The 15,133-nt window shown below is 30.4% G+C and overlaps 4 protein-coding genes across 5 annotated transcripts; 3 read left to right on the top strand and 1 right to left on the bottom strand.

Moving 5' to 3' along the window:
• The first annotated feature begins 1,988 nt into the window (after nt 1-1,988).
• LOC122513442 (probable splicing factor, arginine/serine-rich 7) lies at nt 1,989-3,475 on the top strand. Its single transcript, XM_043629791.1, has 5 exons — nt 1,989-2,167; nt 2,308-2,393; nt 2,510-2,829; nt 2,953-3,158; nt 3,251-3,475. The coding sequence occupies exons 2-5, from the start codon at nt 2,320-2,322 to the stop codon at nt 3,350-3,352; spliced, it is 702 nt and encodes a 233-aa protein (XP_043485726.1). The 5' UTR covers nt 1,989-2,167; nt 2,308-2,319; the 3' UTR covers nt 3,353-3,475.
• A 1,458-nt stretch (nt 3,476-4,933) lies between these two features.
• LOC122513440 (integral membrane protein 2A) lies at nt 4,934-7,355 on the bottom strand. Its single transcript, XM_043629788.1, has 6 exons — nt 7,039-7,355; nt 6,204-6,677; nt 5,999-6,113; nt 5,738-5,884; nt 5,439-5,647; nt 4,934-5,308 (listed from the first exon to the last, which is right to left on the bottom strand). The coding sequence occupies exons 1-5, from the start codon at nt 7,120-7,122 to the stop codon at nt 5,550-5,552; spliced, it is 918 nt and encodes a 305-aa protein (XP_043485723.1). The 5' UTR covers nt 7,123-7,355; the 3' UTR covers nt 4,934-5,308; nt 5,439-5,549.
• A 387-nt stretch (nt 7,356-7,742) lies between these two features.
• LOC122513441 lies at nt 7,743-9,413 on the top strand. Of its 2 annotated transcripts, none has more exons than XM_043629789.1 (4): nt 7,743-7,827; nt 7,891-8,026; nt 8,132-8,215; nt 8,295-9,413. In XM_043629789.1, exons 2-4 carry the CDS (start codon nt 7,994-7,996, stop codon nt 8,490-8,492), a joined length of 315 nt encoding a protein of 104 aa, XP_043485724.1. In that variant the 5' UTR covers nt 7,743-7,827; nt 7,891-7,993; the 3' UTR covers nt 8,493-9,413. The 2 variants fall into 2 exon arrangements, with proteins under 2 accessions (XP_043485724.1, XP_043485725.1); XM_043629790.1 differs by having other exon boundaries at nt 7,752-7,910; nt 7,989-8,026.
• A 3,443-nt stretch (nt 9,414-12,856) lies between these two features.
• On the top strand, nt 12,857-14,759 carry LOC122513439. Its single transcript, XM_043629786.1, has 3 exons — nt 12,857-13,513; nt 13,641-13,986; nt 14,333-14,759. Exons 1-3 carry the CDS (start codon nt 13,283-13,285, stop codon nt 14,707-14,709), a joined length of 954 nt encoding a protein of 317 aa, XP_043485721.1. The 5' UTR covers nt 12,857-13,282; the 3' UTR covers nt 14,710-14,759.
• Nucleotides 14,760-15,133: the final 374 nt, after the last annotated feature.

Genomic DNA, 15,133 nt, shown 5'->3' with positions numbered 1-15,133 from the left:
AGGAATAATTTTTCATTCGAATTAACGATACACGTACACGCACGCACGCACGCACGCACACACACACGCGCGCACACACATAAATCAGCATTTAAAAAATAATCTCTTTGATATTCTAGTATCTTTTCTTTTTTAAGTCAGAGTAACCCAACCGGGTTATATGGCGTTTCACACTGCCACTTGTATAATAATAATGATATTAATTATAATAATAATAATTGTAATAATGATAACATTTGTTGTATTTTATTTTTCATAGACTGAAATCTCTATGTAAGAAAAAATAGCAAACGATTATAAAAATATAAATAAATATTATAAATATAAAAAAGAAAGAGAGAAGGAGAGGAGGAAGAGAAATAGTCGGTGACAATGATTATAACAATGATTATAACAATGATTATAACAATGATTACAACCGAGAGATCGCTATTTTTGTAGAAACAACCATAAATCGTTCGTTCGTTCTTATCATACGTTTCTCTCTGATTATTAATAAAAAGAACAAAAGTTATTTTCGATGATATTATTTATACGATGTACAGGGTGTCCCAATAGCTTTTACTTTTATTATAGCTCGCAGCTTATTTATGATATTTCGATAATGTGACTTGTGGAACACCGCGTATAAATCTTCCATATACAAATCAATGAATTCTTCTTCTTCTTTTCCTCTTCCGCCGGGAAAATATACGCTTTCCTATCGTTACGCTTAGAATCGAAGGATTGGAAGGAGGAAGGAAGAGATCAAATGGAACACAAAAAGAGAGAGAGAGAGAGAGACGATAATATTAATTAAATATCGTGAAACAATGGGTAGAGTTACCTCGCACGCGGAATCTTTCCAACTTCTCTCGCTCCTATTCGCGATGAAAGAAAAACTAAACTAAAATAACGATAAATTAAATTAAATTAAATTAAATTAAATTAAATTAAAATAAAAAGCCCCACCACATATCGAAGCCATATAATTTTTCAAAGCAATAAACGAGATATTATTGATTTCGATTAAACTAAGCGACTCATCTTTCTCTGATTTATTTCATTATTTGTCCTACCCCCACCCCTAGTTTATTACTCGTTAATTATATTTTTCTTCCCTCCTTCCTTCCTTCCTTCCTCCCTCCCTCCCTCCCTTTCTTTCTTTCTTTCGAGTTTCGGTTAATTAGTTCAAAACTCGAATTACTTTTGTTTCATTTTCGAACGGCCATAGTTAAGGGGACATTCCTATTCTCGTCTCGTTTAAGATGATTAATTAATGATATTCTTCCGTTCCGTACATCGTAGAGAACGTCAAACGCGAAAAACTAATTTACATTTTGATACAACGATTGCACTTGCCTGGCATACGTGGTCCTTTTTATTGGGCATGAGACAACTTACCTAACAGCTTTTCTATCGATATTATCAAGGAAGCACGTGCAAACAGATCAAACCGAGGCTGCTGGTGCTGCTGCATGCTAACTCTTAAAGCAAGAGCAACATTATACGATATGGTCGATGCTAATGTAACTGTCACTCAAGTATTTTATACTTGAGAGCATATTTGTATTTACATCGCGATGTATATTCGCCGCAACATTTCCAAGTATATATATATATATATACACGCGTCTCGTTACTCTTCTTTTTCTTTTCATTTCTTTTCCAAGTATTTATACTACTTTCCGATATCAAATCGAAACATCTCCGACACATTTTCTTGCAATAAATGTCGATTAACACGGTTGACAATTACTTGACAAATAAATCCTTATTATTTTCTTTTCAATTAACAAAACAATACAAAAATGTGTGCTCCTTTTGTATTTTTTGGATTCGACATTTGTGTATTTATTCAAAAATTATCGCGCTTTTTATTAGTTTATTTTAAATCCCGAAGATGGCGCGAATACTCTTTATACAGAAATCTTTTTTACCGATAGAGCTATAAAATAATTACCATCCGAGTTGGTTGCATAGGAAACGTTTTTACCGACCGTCGTTAATACAGTTCAAGGACATAATTTTTGTTATACTATAATAACGTATAATCATTTAATTCACGTTCGAGGAAACGGTTTAAGACGTTACAATCTGTTTAAACGATTTATCCTAACAAATTGACTTGTATTAAAACGAAAATTATCTAGACAACAACATGATCGAATAGCAGTATAGTATAACGGTAGACTTCATTTAATATCATCTTGTTGACAATGCTCAAAACAAACGTGTTCAACAGTTTCATAATTGATATAATAACTCAAACGAATAATTACGAATAATTAATTATAGACAAGATTTTAAGTGAAATTTTCTTTCTAGTACTTAACAATTATGGCAAGATATTCGAGTGATTCAGATTCAGATTATAGCAGCAGATACAGAAGAAAACACAGCAGAAAATCTAGGTTTGTTAACTATTATAACATATTATATAATAATATATAAATAAATACAAACTATTCTCGCAAGATATTAGATTGATATAAAATAATGAATAAATATTAAAAAATTGATATCTTAGATCCACCAGTTCGGATACAAGCGAATCATCTCCGTATCGTAAGAGATCATCTAAACATTCAAAATCAAAACGGAGGCATCGTTCTCACTCCAGGAGTAGAGGTAGAGATAGAAGCTCCAAGAGCTACAAGAGTGCCAGAAGCAATTCCGGTGATAGAGATAAGCGTCGCTATCGTTCGCGTACACGTAGATCCCATTCTTCTGATCGTAGCAAAAGAAAAATGAGATCTAATTCTAGAGATAAATCTAGAAGTCGTTCCAGCAGTTCGCAGTCTACCGTTAAACCTATACTTGAGAAATCTAATAATCCCATTACCAAAGGTATCAATTTATTCTCGTTGAGACAACTCAATTTATGATCTCATATCGTGTAGATAAAAGAAATATTCCAAAGATTCAACATATTTACACTTATTTTCTACAAATCTCTCTCTCTCTCTTTAGATGACTTTTTAATTGAACCACGTATCAAGGAAAGCGTATTAGAAGAAATTAATTCAGAAGGATTTACGCCTAAACAATTTACTGCGTCTTCTCATACGAAAGAAAGCAAATTTAAAAACATTGTCATCGATATCAGTGCCGATACTATTCAAATTCCAACGGTAGCAGATATAAGCGCTATACCGGAAAGTATATTTCATCCTTCGGTAAGAAAATATAATATTATTGTACAGTCCATCGATATATATATAAATGATATTATTATAAATTATTATTTTATTTTTAATTTTACTTTCAGATTATGCACGATCAAGAAGCTCGCTTTGATAAATGGGTTAAAAAACTTTATACGCTTAGGCAAAAAGCATTAGTCGATATGACGCATTCTAATTCTACTTAACATCTATTAGATTTAAACATTTTATATTTTACATCTTGTAAATAAATGAAAGTGTCGTTCGTTGTATTACAGTGATATATATATATCAATTATCTGCGATTAAAACTTTGTCTTAACTTACAATTATAATTTTTTATTATGCGTCGAATTATCTAATATATAAATTAACATTCATATTGAAAATCTAGGTTTCCTTATTTCTCCTCGTAGAATATATTGCTAAAATTTAGCGAAACACAACTGGGACACCCTGTATGTATACTTTTTATTTTTGTATGATCTTACAATATATATCTTGCATACAATTTTACAAATTTTATATACTTATTATCGAATAATATAACTTAATAACAATAAAATATATAACTTAACAACGCATTAAAATGATATAATAATATAGAAGAACTTTACGTATATAGATAATGTATAATATATAATAATAATAATATTTCAAATCCTAGAGAGAATTTATCTTCAAAAAATTTAAATGCGTATAATATATATTTGAAAGATAAAGTTTCTAAGCCTGACAAATTTTAAACAATTATATTTCACATACAATTTTAGATTTAAAAATGAACATTTTATAATAAAAAACTAAAATGTTGCAATCGTGTCATCTCATATTTTTCTCTCTACAAATGATTAATATATAATATACACTATCTTACTACACGTGCAGTAAGATATATTACGTTCTCATAAAGTAAGTTTCTAAATACTTAATTCCTTCTTTCTTTCTTTCTTTATTATTTTCAGCGACTTTTTATTTAGAGCTAACGTTGCATATCAAAGCCGTTGTTGCTTTTAAAAATGATCATCATCGTTCATGATTTTCTAAATATTCTTCACTATGTATAGAAACATTTTTTCCTTAATCATATCATATATATATATATATATATATATATATGTATGTATGTATGTATGTATGTATGTATAGCCAAACAGTTTTAGATATGTAACTTAAATATCAAAGATACACACGTATTTCTACTATATATTTACCGGAATATTAAATGCACGGAATGCAATACGTTCATTTTTCTACATTTTTGTTTATTTGTTTTTTTTGCTTATATATATATATATTTTTTTTTTCCATTTTTAATATAAGTTTATCTGCTAATAAAATAGAAGAAATGTAGAATATAAATTGTAGCGATTGAAATTTGATCTAATAAAAATTCAGTATCGCTTGAGAAAACAGTTCTATAAATAAAACAAAAACAAAAAGAACAGTAAGTAATATATTCGATGTAAAAATTTGTTTTTTCTATTCCAAAGAAATAAATCATCGATTGGACTCTGTTATCTTATTTACCTCACGTTGTAGAGCAATTCCAATGAAGAAAAAGGTATCCCTTCTATCCGATCGTCAAATTTGATATGTATCTATCTAAAGTAAGAGCAAGCGGTTTGTTTCTTTGATATATGAAAAGATATTATATGTAATCATTGTTTATATAATCTTTTTTTTTTTTTTTTTTTAATAAGAAGAGAAAGTGTAATAATATACGATAATGTAATATAATAATATCCCTATTATCTGATATTTAATTAAAATATATAATAGACACATCCTTCTTACAAGATTTAATTAATAACTTAATCACATTGTATAGAAACGTCGTATAATGAAATATTTATTATTCTTAACGATTCCAATGAAAATCCAATTAATAATATAATCGTTAAATATTAGATAAAGAAGCTTATAAAAAGAATGTAGCCTATTTATTTTGTTCGAATTCTATTGCACATCTAAGATTAACCAGTTATTGCACAATGTTTAATCACTCGCATTAGATATTAATGCGAATATATATAAAAATATTTATATATATATTTATATATATATATATATATATAATAAATGATGAGACAACTGCTATCCAGGATCAAGTAGATAAATGTTGTGGAAAGACATAATGGTGTTGAAAAGTAGACTTACATCTGAAAATTATTAATATATAGTTTCATTTATATTTGAATGAATAGATTACAAGTAACGTAAAGTAAAATTATTCAAATCTAGGAGTTGTACAATAAAAATTATATCGATAAAAGAAATCGCTATAGTCACCTATGTTTTCTGGGTATTACGTAACCTGTTATTTTTCTCATATTGTGTTTTTTTTTTTTTTACATCAATCTACTGAATCTTAATTGCCTAAAAAATGTGAATTCCTTCTTTTTACTTATGGAATTCGTTCAAATTCAAAATATCAATTTCTACGATATCTTTCCCAGCAAATTGTGCAAAAATACCGCTCGATGCGCTCCTCTTAACAACTGAAATTTATGAATATTTAGATGTATCGCACAAATTGTTATATCGGATGATAAATTTTATTCGTTCAAAGTCTGTATCCACGCACTCACCAGTAGGATTCACTTTTCTCAGCATATACGTTGGCAAATCTTGGCATTCGCGGGCAATGTATGTTCCAACGGTAGACATATCAGTAATAGGCGGAATAACAACTTTCATAGTTTCACGTACAATATCTGTATCCACTTCGTAGTAACCTAATAAATAGAAAAAATAGTTAAATAATATAGAATTTTCCAATATTCTAATAGTAAAGTTAATTGCTTCGACTTGTCAACAGTTCATACGATCTCGTAATACAATTGCATTACCGTTAAACATTTTTCTAAGAAGATCATAAAGATTATGCGGTGGCAAAACTCGTTGACGGTTCAATGGCATAACGAAACAACATTGACCATCGATATCTATAATTCCAGTTTTATTCTGAAAAATAAATACTATGAGAAAAGAAATGCATTATATTTAGAAGAAAAAGAAACAGAGAGAGAGAGAGAGAATTAATAGATTTCTTACAATGTTAAAATCATGTATAAAACGTCCTTGACGACCGCCACGAAAATCTGGCACATCAATCTTTTCGTAATGTTCATTTTCAAGATCAATTTCAAAACGTTCCTTAATAAAACTCTTATTATTGTCTACATTATTTTCAAGATCCATTTCCTCCGGTTCGGGGCCTCTAGCAAAATTCTTGAACAAATTAGAATCAGCGATGATAGCCTGATGCATACTATCGCCGCTGTACGACGTTTTATCATAGGGAATGCTATACCATCCAGTACGGAATCTATGTATTTGTGCTCTGGCATATTGTATGTATATATAAAGACCCCCTATTACACCGATTATTAATATCATCAATGCAATAAGGAACAAGGAGAACGTAGCGGTCACATGAATTCTATGAATGTTTCTACGCGCAACAAAGTAATGTCTACCAACGTTAGGTTTTTGAGTTTGCGCTTCCAGATCGGTTTTCGAAGAATCCTGTATAATCAAAAATACAAATAATATTTTACCAAGTATAATTAATTAGTATCAAATACAGATATATATATATATATATATACGCGTTTAACTGCAATACATGTATACATATTTTAAGATAAGACTTTTATCAATTGTGGTGATGATGATAATAATAATAATAATATTGTATGTGCATTATTATATATATACTATTTATATATGCATGCATACATATGTATATATGTATTAAAAATTGAATTATTTAAGATTATTGAAAATAATATGGGATATAAAAAAAAAGAAAATAATAAAATGAATCAAAATGAATTGTAGTCATGCAAGCGATATTGTTATCAAATGTCAAGATAAACGTGCTAACCGCAGCAGTTTCCTCTACAAACAATGGCTGCTCCTTTTTGTCCGACGCCTTCTTCTCACTGATAGCTTTCGTGATGATAGTCATGTTTCTATTCCCTTTTTATTATCTCGTTACTTTCGTAAATTATTAAGATTAAATCTTAATTGAAATTTACGTCGTCATGTGCCAAACGCAACGATCAATGTCACTAAATGCACTAATTTTTCAATTCGAATAATGATTATACAAACGTACACGTACAAGCAGAAGAGCCAAACGGAGTCCTTCAACTAGCAGCAAACTGCGCACATGCAAACATCTCTTCGAAGTTCTCTTCTCGAGATTGATCGGTGACAACCGCGCCTCCATTCGATTAATCCTAGTTTTACGCATGCGTTCAAATAAACTCACCAATTCGAAGAATAATTTTCGATATTTCGTTGAAATACAAATCTACGCTATTGTTATTTCAATCGAATTTATATTTTATCAATAGTAATTATATTCATTTATGTTTTTTTTTATTTAAAATACATCATTTGCTTTTTTTTGCTATGATGCGATTTGTAAATTCCCGCATTTTTCGTTGTAACAAATATATCGATTCGACTCGACTCGACTCGACTCGATTCGACTCGACTCGACTCGATTCGATTCGATTCGATTCGATTTCGGTTCGATTTCGGTTCGATTCGATTCACCGCAGGTACAGTCGATACATTATCCGTTGATAAATTTGATAACATGCGTGGTGCATGCTGGTGCATGTGTGGTGCATGTGTGCATATGTGCATTATTCTGCCATCTACAGTAAGTGCATCGAATCGATTATTATAACCATTTTTTATGCCCCATTCAAAATTCTTGAAATAGGTATAATCGATTTTGAAGCGGTAAGGCAGTGGTCTTTTGTGCGTATCTTTCATTAATTACACCTTCCCTTTTGATAAAGATATTCTTATTTTGAAAAGAAAACATGGAGTCTGCCATCGTACATCTTGAACAAAGCGTAAGTATAATCTTTAATTAAAGGTCTATCATGAAATGTTTAAATTTATAACTTATACTTATGTAAATGTCAAAGTTTAATATTATTTTTCATTCATAACTTTAGGTTCAAAAGGCTGATGGAAAATTAGATATGATTGCTTGGCAAATAGATGCCTTTGAGAAAGAATTTGAAGATCCAGATAACGAGGTATATTATGTTACAAAACTTTGAATAATACTCTCCTCTATGCGTTATGAGTTATTTAAATCATTTTAACTTTTAACAGATATCAGTAGTTCGCTTGTTACGCTCTGTCCATCAAGTTACTAAGGATTATCAAAACCTTCGTCAAGAAATTTCAGAGGTTCAACAGTTACAAAAACAACTTTCCGATTCGCTTAAGGCTCAACTAACTCAAGTGCACGGTAATTTCAATTTACTTCGTAATAAATTAGTAGGACAGAAAACGCCTCAGTTAAAGTAAGAAAGAAATATTCCTAAACAATTATTGTGTTTATTTATTATTTCTATTAAATTCTATGTTATGCATTTTTCAAGTTGTCTTACTTTAACATAGGATTGAATTCCACAATTTCTTATATTACAGCTCTTATATTACAGCTTTGTAATATATAGAGTATTATTAATCTAAGTCAACATATTCATGATTAAAAGAATAAAAGTGATATGAATTACTTTTATTTGTGTTAATTACATTGCGTAAAGTACATTTCTTACCATTTTTAATTTGTCTATCTACATATCACTTTTATTCTCAACGTTTCCTATAATGAATAATAAAAATACGAAATATGAGAATATAGAAATTTCTTAATCTAACAAGTCTTTACTCGAACAAACTTCTTTTTGAATCTTCTACTTAAATCTCAATAATTGTTTTACGAATAAGATGGGATCAAGTGTTTTACTGACAAATAAATGATGAAATATGTGTCATAAATTAATGGCACCGGGGCCAATCTATATGCTCTCGCGCATTCAACTTTGAAAGGTCTTTAATAAAATATTAATCATAGTTCATTTCTTTCGACATATTAAATATGTTAACGATCGCTAGTATGTCAAAAAAAAAAAAAAAAAGAAAGAAAAAAAAAGAAAAGAAAAGAAAAAAGAAATAACATATTACTTTCTATGCATAACACGAAGAAAAACACCCGATGTATTTATATTTCTCTATTTCTCAAGAACTTATAAGAAATGCACTGATTAAATATTCACTTTGATAACACCATTCTATACTATCTTTATCTAGATAATATTAACTAAACTATAGATTATTCATTATTTTCAATAATATTTCCTCTTTCAATTCTCTAAGAAATTTGCATTGAGAATGAGTTTGAAACAATAGGATAAAAGTACGACTCGCAACGAGAAAAGAAAATAAAAGAGTTTTTGTACTAAATCGTGAGAGAAATAACATTGCCTTACCAACATCGTTGCGCATTTATCCAAGTACGTGTACTATGTTATATAACATGAAATCTGTATTATTATTATATACACTATGTATGTACACTATATTTAATATATAAGGTATATACGCATGTTATTTATATTGATATAATCAAATATGATGATATAGTACTTTTTAGTACTCCATCGTTAGATTATATATTATATCCTAGAGACAAAAAAATCTTTTCACAATCGAGATTTATTATATATTTCATTATTATTGTTACTATCTATCTTGCAAACTATTTTCTTTAATTAGAAATTGAATTAAATCAATTAAAAAATATCATTTCTAATTAAAGTAACAACGTCTTAATAAATCTACTTTGTACTTTATGTGAAAACTCCTATAAGTCAATATAAATATCAATATATTCATTAATTTTGAAAATTAGAAATTTGATAATACTTAGAAAATCTATGAAATCTTGACGATTGTTTTATATCACGATTAGAATGATAAAAATACTTATTGTTACTGCAAAGTAGAATATAAAATCAATTTTTCTATTAACTTTTTAAGCACTGCACGCACATCCTTTTGAAATATGAATCGCTATAGTGGTTTTCATGGATATTGGCATAGAGAAGAACATTAGAGAACATAGAGATACATTATATGGAAAGTCCTGCAGTAGCCAAAAGGTTAATATTATCAACCATGAAAAATTGAAATTAATCATTGTAACGTTATTCAATTATCATATATAAATTAAGAGAAAAATGGTCTGGAACACATTTATAACGTGCCAAAACTTTGGTCAATTAGTAAAGTAATTTTTCCTTTACAAAGAATAGATGTATAAATCTAATCTATTCTTTGGCATAGATAGGCAATAGAACATATCATATTCAAGACTTATTCTATGTAATTAAATATTGTAAGTATATTATATTAACGCGCCTGGTATTCTAAAGCAAACGCATCAATTTTTACTTTATCGAAGGATTGCATCTTATTATCCTTCCTATAATATATTCAATGCAAATACCATAATTAATCTTCTTTTCTCGATCAATATGTGGTCAGTGCATAATTAAATATATATATGTAATATGCTTCTTATGCATCGTCCTTCAATAATTATTTATACTCTTACAACTGTTAATATTGTTAGAATATATATTTCTCGCTGCATGTTTTATATTTAACTACGATATTTATTTATATCAAGCAAAGCTTATAATAATATTTATCCATTTTGGATTATCCAGTCTACGATAATTAAATAATGAAATAACGTATTAGACATTTTTAGTTTTATGCTTTAATTTTATCGTTTCTATAAAATTAATCGATTCAATTCATTTCTATTTGTATACTATTTCTTAATGTTTGTAATTCGATAAAAATCATATTTGTGTGATTAAATGTACAAATATTAAGTTTTTCTATTTATACGATTATTGATTATTGTAATGTACGATTGTTCACAAATTTATATACATATATATATATATATATATATATCTACGAAAATCCTCAATACTACAACAACAACAACAACAAAAACTGTATCTTTTTAGATATTTATTATATATTCATATTATAATAAATTGTTATCTCTCCGTAGTGAAACGAACCTGCGTATTCAATGCTTGTAAAATTATCCCGAACATGAATATGCAAAATATAATAAGCGCATGTATTCGCGCATGTATTCGCGCACGTTATAAATTATTGAAAATTTACGTAGATATATAAAGTAAACGTCTCTCTCGTTAGTATTAGATCTAGTAAAAAACCGGTTGGAATGTCCGTGAATACAAGTATGAACTTTAAACGCGTTCGAGGTCACGGAACTTTCTTTAGACTTTTACCATAAAATCTTTTCTTTTTTATAAAACAATTTGTACAATTTTTAATTATAAATGAAATCAAATAACTATTCTTGTACACTTTACGAATTAAATGCGGCTTTCGTACATCTTATTATCATCGTGTAAAAGCGATCCTCATCCGGAACGTTCATCCGTTAAAGATGTTAAACGAATGCCAATCAGAAAGCGTAAGCGTTTTAAAACACCACCAGACACCATTTCCATTTCGTTCCGACAATTTTACACCTCAGCCGTCATAACAACCGGGGCTACTTTCCGCATAATTTCCCGTTCACCGTTATGGGAAAGAGTATATCATCATCATCGTCATCATCATCAGCCTATACTGTCCACTGCTGGACAAAAGCCTCTCTCATATTGAGAGGTTTTTAGCCTTAATCTTCCTCGCTGGCTAAAGACGTGTTGGAAGATGGTGTAAGGATGGTGTGTTAGGGAAATTTATAGGTTTAGACAAGGATACTGGATGGGACAATGGATTCCCCCGTATGGTTTTGGGAGATAATCCAAGGCTTGCGTAGGCAGGGTCGCATCCCTGAAGTAGGTCTATCCTCCACCGGGATCGTGTAGGAGTACCTACCCGCTACCTTAAAAGAGTATATAATCGTTTGAAAATATATTCTCTAAAGCAAAAATAATATCTCTATTTAGATGTTCCTTTTCTATGAGGTAACAATAACTACTGAATATTGTTCGCTATGCATTATTATTTGTCTTCCAGAAAGAGATACATAACGCAAGCGTATTACGAAACGTATTCCTTCACCTTGCATTCAAGATCGCATTCAAGATCGCATTCAAGATCGCATTCAAGATCGCATTCAAATCTACGTACCGAGTGTTAGACTGCGAATGATTTTATCTAAATATTTGCAATTCTATTTTTGGTTTTATAAAAAAAATACTAAAACAACGTTTTTGAAAAACTAACGTTAGGAAAAAAGGATTTTCGGTCTCGACATAGAAGCGCGCAACCCGTATTCGCAAGCATCGATGTCTCCGTGTGGAACGTGCCCCTCGTGGTGTGATACCACCGAGTATGCCACGAATACGAGCAAACGCCTCGTTCTAATGACCTACTCTTAATGTGCCGCACGCAGCTCGAAAGAGAGTTCGAATAGCAAACTTTGAAGTTCAGTCATCGACCGACCGACCGACCGGTTTCCTGTTTCGTTTCGAGTGGGATCTCAGTGGCTCTGATTCACCGTTCGCCGATGCGAGGAGGAGGACAGTGTCGCGAGAAAACAGGGCCCTCGATTCTATCATACAGACGGTACGTTCTCCTCTATCTATCTTTTTTCTATTTAAACAGTGATTCAAGATCTTTCACGTGTCCAGTGTATTAGCGATCCAATGGAATATTCACTAACTTTTACATAAATCTACAATCACTGGAATCATATCATTTTTCTAATACTTATTGAAATCAAATTCTTATGGAATAATCATATCTGTAAATAATACAACAGTGTACCTTAAATAAATGTGCTATCTTATATTGAACATTTTATATCATTTGGTAAGATACGAAACAACGCAAACAAATATTATTATCGTGACGAAGATAGTAGAATTCTTTAAAACTTTAACAAAATTTCGTTTGCGCATAAAAGAAGAAAAAATCCATTCGATATTAAATATTTGTTTAATAAGCAATATATTTTCTAACAATGTTTTACTTCGTTACCAAGCACTTTTACTTTTCTTCATTGTTCAAGATAAACTGATATATATATATATATATATATATATACATATATACAGACGTATGTAGACTGTGTTCATACGATAACCGGTCTCTGCACAATTCTCCCTTCATTCTTTTTATAACTGACTCGCTGTGCATAACATCGAAAGTTATAATAAGAAAATTAAATAGAAAAATAAATATACTTATAGTTAAGCTTATCAATCGGTATGTTTGTTTTTTTATAGAGGCCACTTCTCATTTAAAAAATGCGATTCGTGATTTTTGCATTGATCTGTCTTGTTGCGTTACTCGTCAAACGAGTATCATCTCATGGAAGACTGATAGAACCACCTTCAAGAGCATCTATGTGGAGATATGGTTTCGACACTCCGCACGATTATAATGATCACGAATGCTATTGCGGTGGTTTCACCAGACAATGGCAACGAAATAAAGGAAAATGTGGAATTTGCGGAGACCCTTGGGATTCCACTAGCGTACGTTTTTATTCTGCATTTTGTCATTTTTAAATACATTTCTACAATTTCCCCCCCCTCCCCATTCATTATAAGACGAATGAAAAAAATATTGCGTTAATTTTGCTTTTGATTATTTTGTGATCAGCCACGTTTGCACGAAACTGGTGGGAAGTATGGAAACGGGGTGATCGTTCGAAGATATCGAACTGGTTCCGTTATACCGGTTCGCGTCGAATTAACAGCAAATCATTATGGCTATTTTGAATTTCGCACGTGTCCGATGATTTACCGTGACAAGGAAGTCACTCAGGAATGTTTGGACAAATATCTTCTACTTGGAAAAAATGGAACTGCAAAATATTATCCAGGCCCTGGTAACAAGGTCTTCGAAGGATTTTATAAATTACCCGAAGGATTGACTTGTAGACAATGCGTTTTTCAATGGAGATATATAGCTGGCAATAATTGGGGCGATTGCGGAAATGGGACAGGTATTATTTTAATCAAATTGCAAAATAATAAATACGAACATTCCCAATTGAATAAAAATTGAATAAATCTAGCAATAACGATATATGTAAATACTTTCTATATTAATAATATGTATCATCGGATAATCGTTTTTAGCATAATAATATATTAAGAGTTGATTTTGAAATATCATTATAGAAAGTAGAATAACAATTGCATAGTTTTATTCGTTACGACATTTTTGCATATTACTGTTATTTCAGCAATACTCATTAAACTTCTTAGCACGTTCAATTGCATGAGACGAGATTGCAAGAAATAACAAAAAGACAATTTATCGTATGTCTATGCGTGTTTGTTCGTTAGGAGCTGTAGGATGTGGACCGCAAGAAGAATTTCGTGCATGTGCTGATATCGCTATTGGTGACAATGAAACTGTATCATTACCAGATCTTCCAAAAGTGCCAACAGAAAGTACACCTACGGACACGTCATCGACTATGGAACCAACTTCTATACCAATATCGGCACCTTCTTGGTTGTTCAGTATTATCATCGCTGGTACGTGTCTTTTGGTGGTGCTGGCTGCTATGGCACTGCTTTACACGTACTATTACCACGCTGGTAGAGCCAAAAAATGGCTTTTGCAAAGAAGACTTCTGACACCAGACACCAGAAATCCACCCGTGGCTCCGCCAAGACACAAGAAATGTCACATATCTAATGCACAATTGCAAATGTAATATGCAACGGTAATTCGTTTTTTCAAGAAAAATATGAAAATTTATCCAAATATTTTTCTACTTCCAAAATTATATACGCACTGCAATTATTTCCTTTAGAATTGTATTTAAGTCATTTTTTGTAAGCACTTTCGTGTGCGTGTAAGTGTGCGTGATTGAACGATCGTTGCATGAATATTTTAGCGTTGAAAATAATTTACAAATTTTCCTACGTATTTTCATGATGTATATATTACACATTATTCACATTTATACGTTGAAGATATTTATTGTATTTCGTGGTCGACTACCATAATGTATTTCTTTTCTTTATACTCTGTTGTTAATTTATGATCGTCTTTTTATAAAAATTCTATATTCATAATGAATCATTTGTATTATACAATATATTATACAATATATCTATACTTTCTCAGATATAGGG

This window comes from Polistes fuscatus, unplaced genomic scaffold (assembly GCF_010416935.1).
Source record: "Polistes fuscatus isolate 324 unplaced genomic scaffold, CU_Pfus_HIC Scaffold12, whole genome shotgun sequence".
NCBI lineage: Eukaryota > Metazoa > Arthropoda > Insecta > Hymenoptera > Vespidae > Polistes > Polistes fuscatus.
The sequence above is the reverse complement of the archived record's forward strand: the minus strand, read 5'-3'. Positions and strand labels throughout refer to the sequence as shown.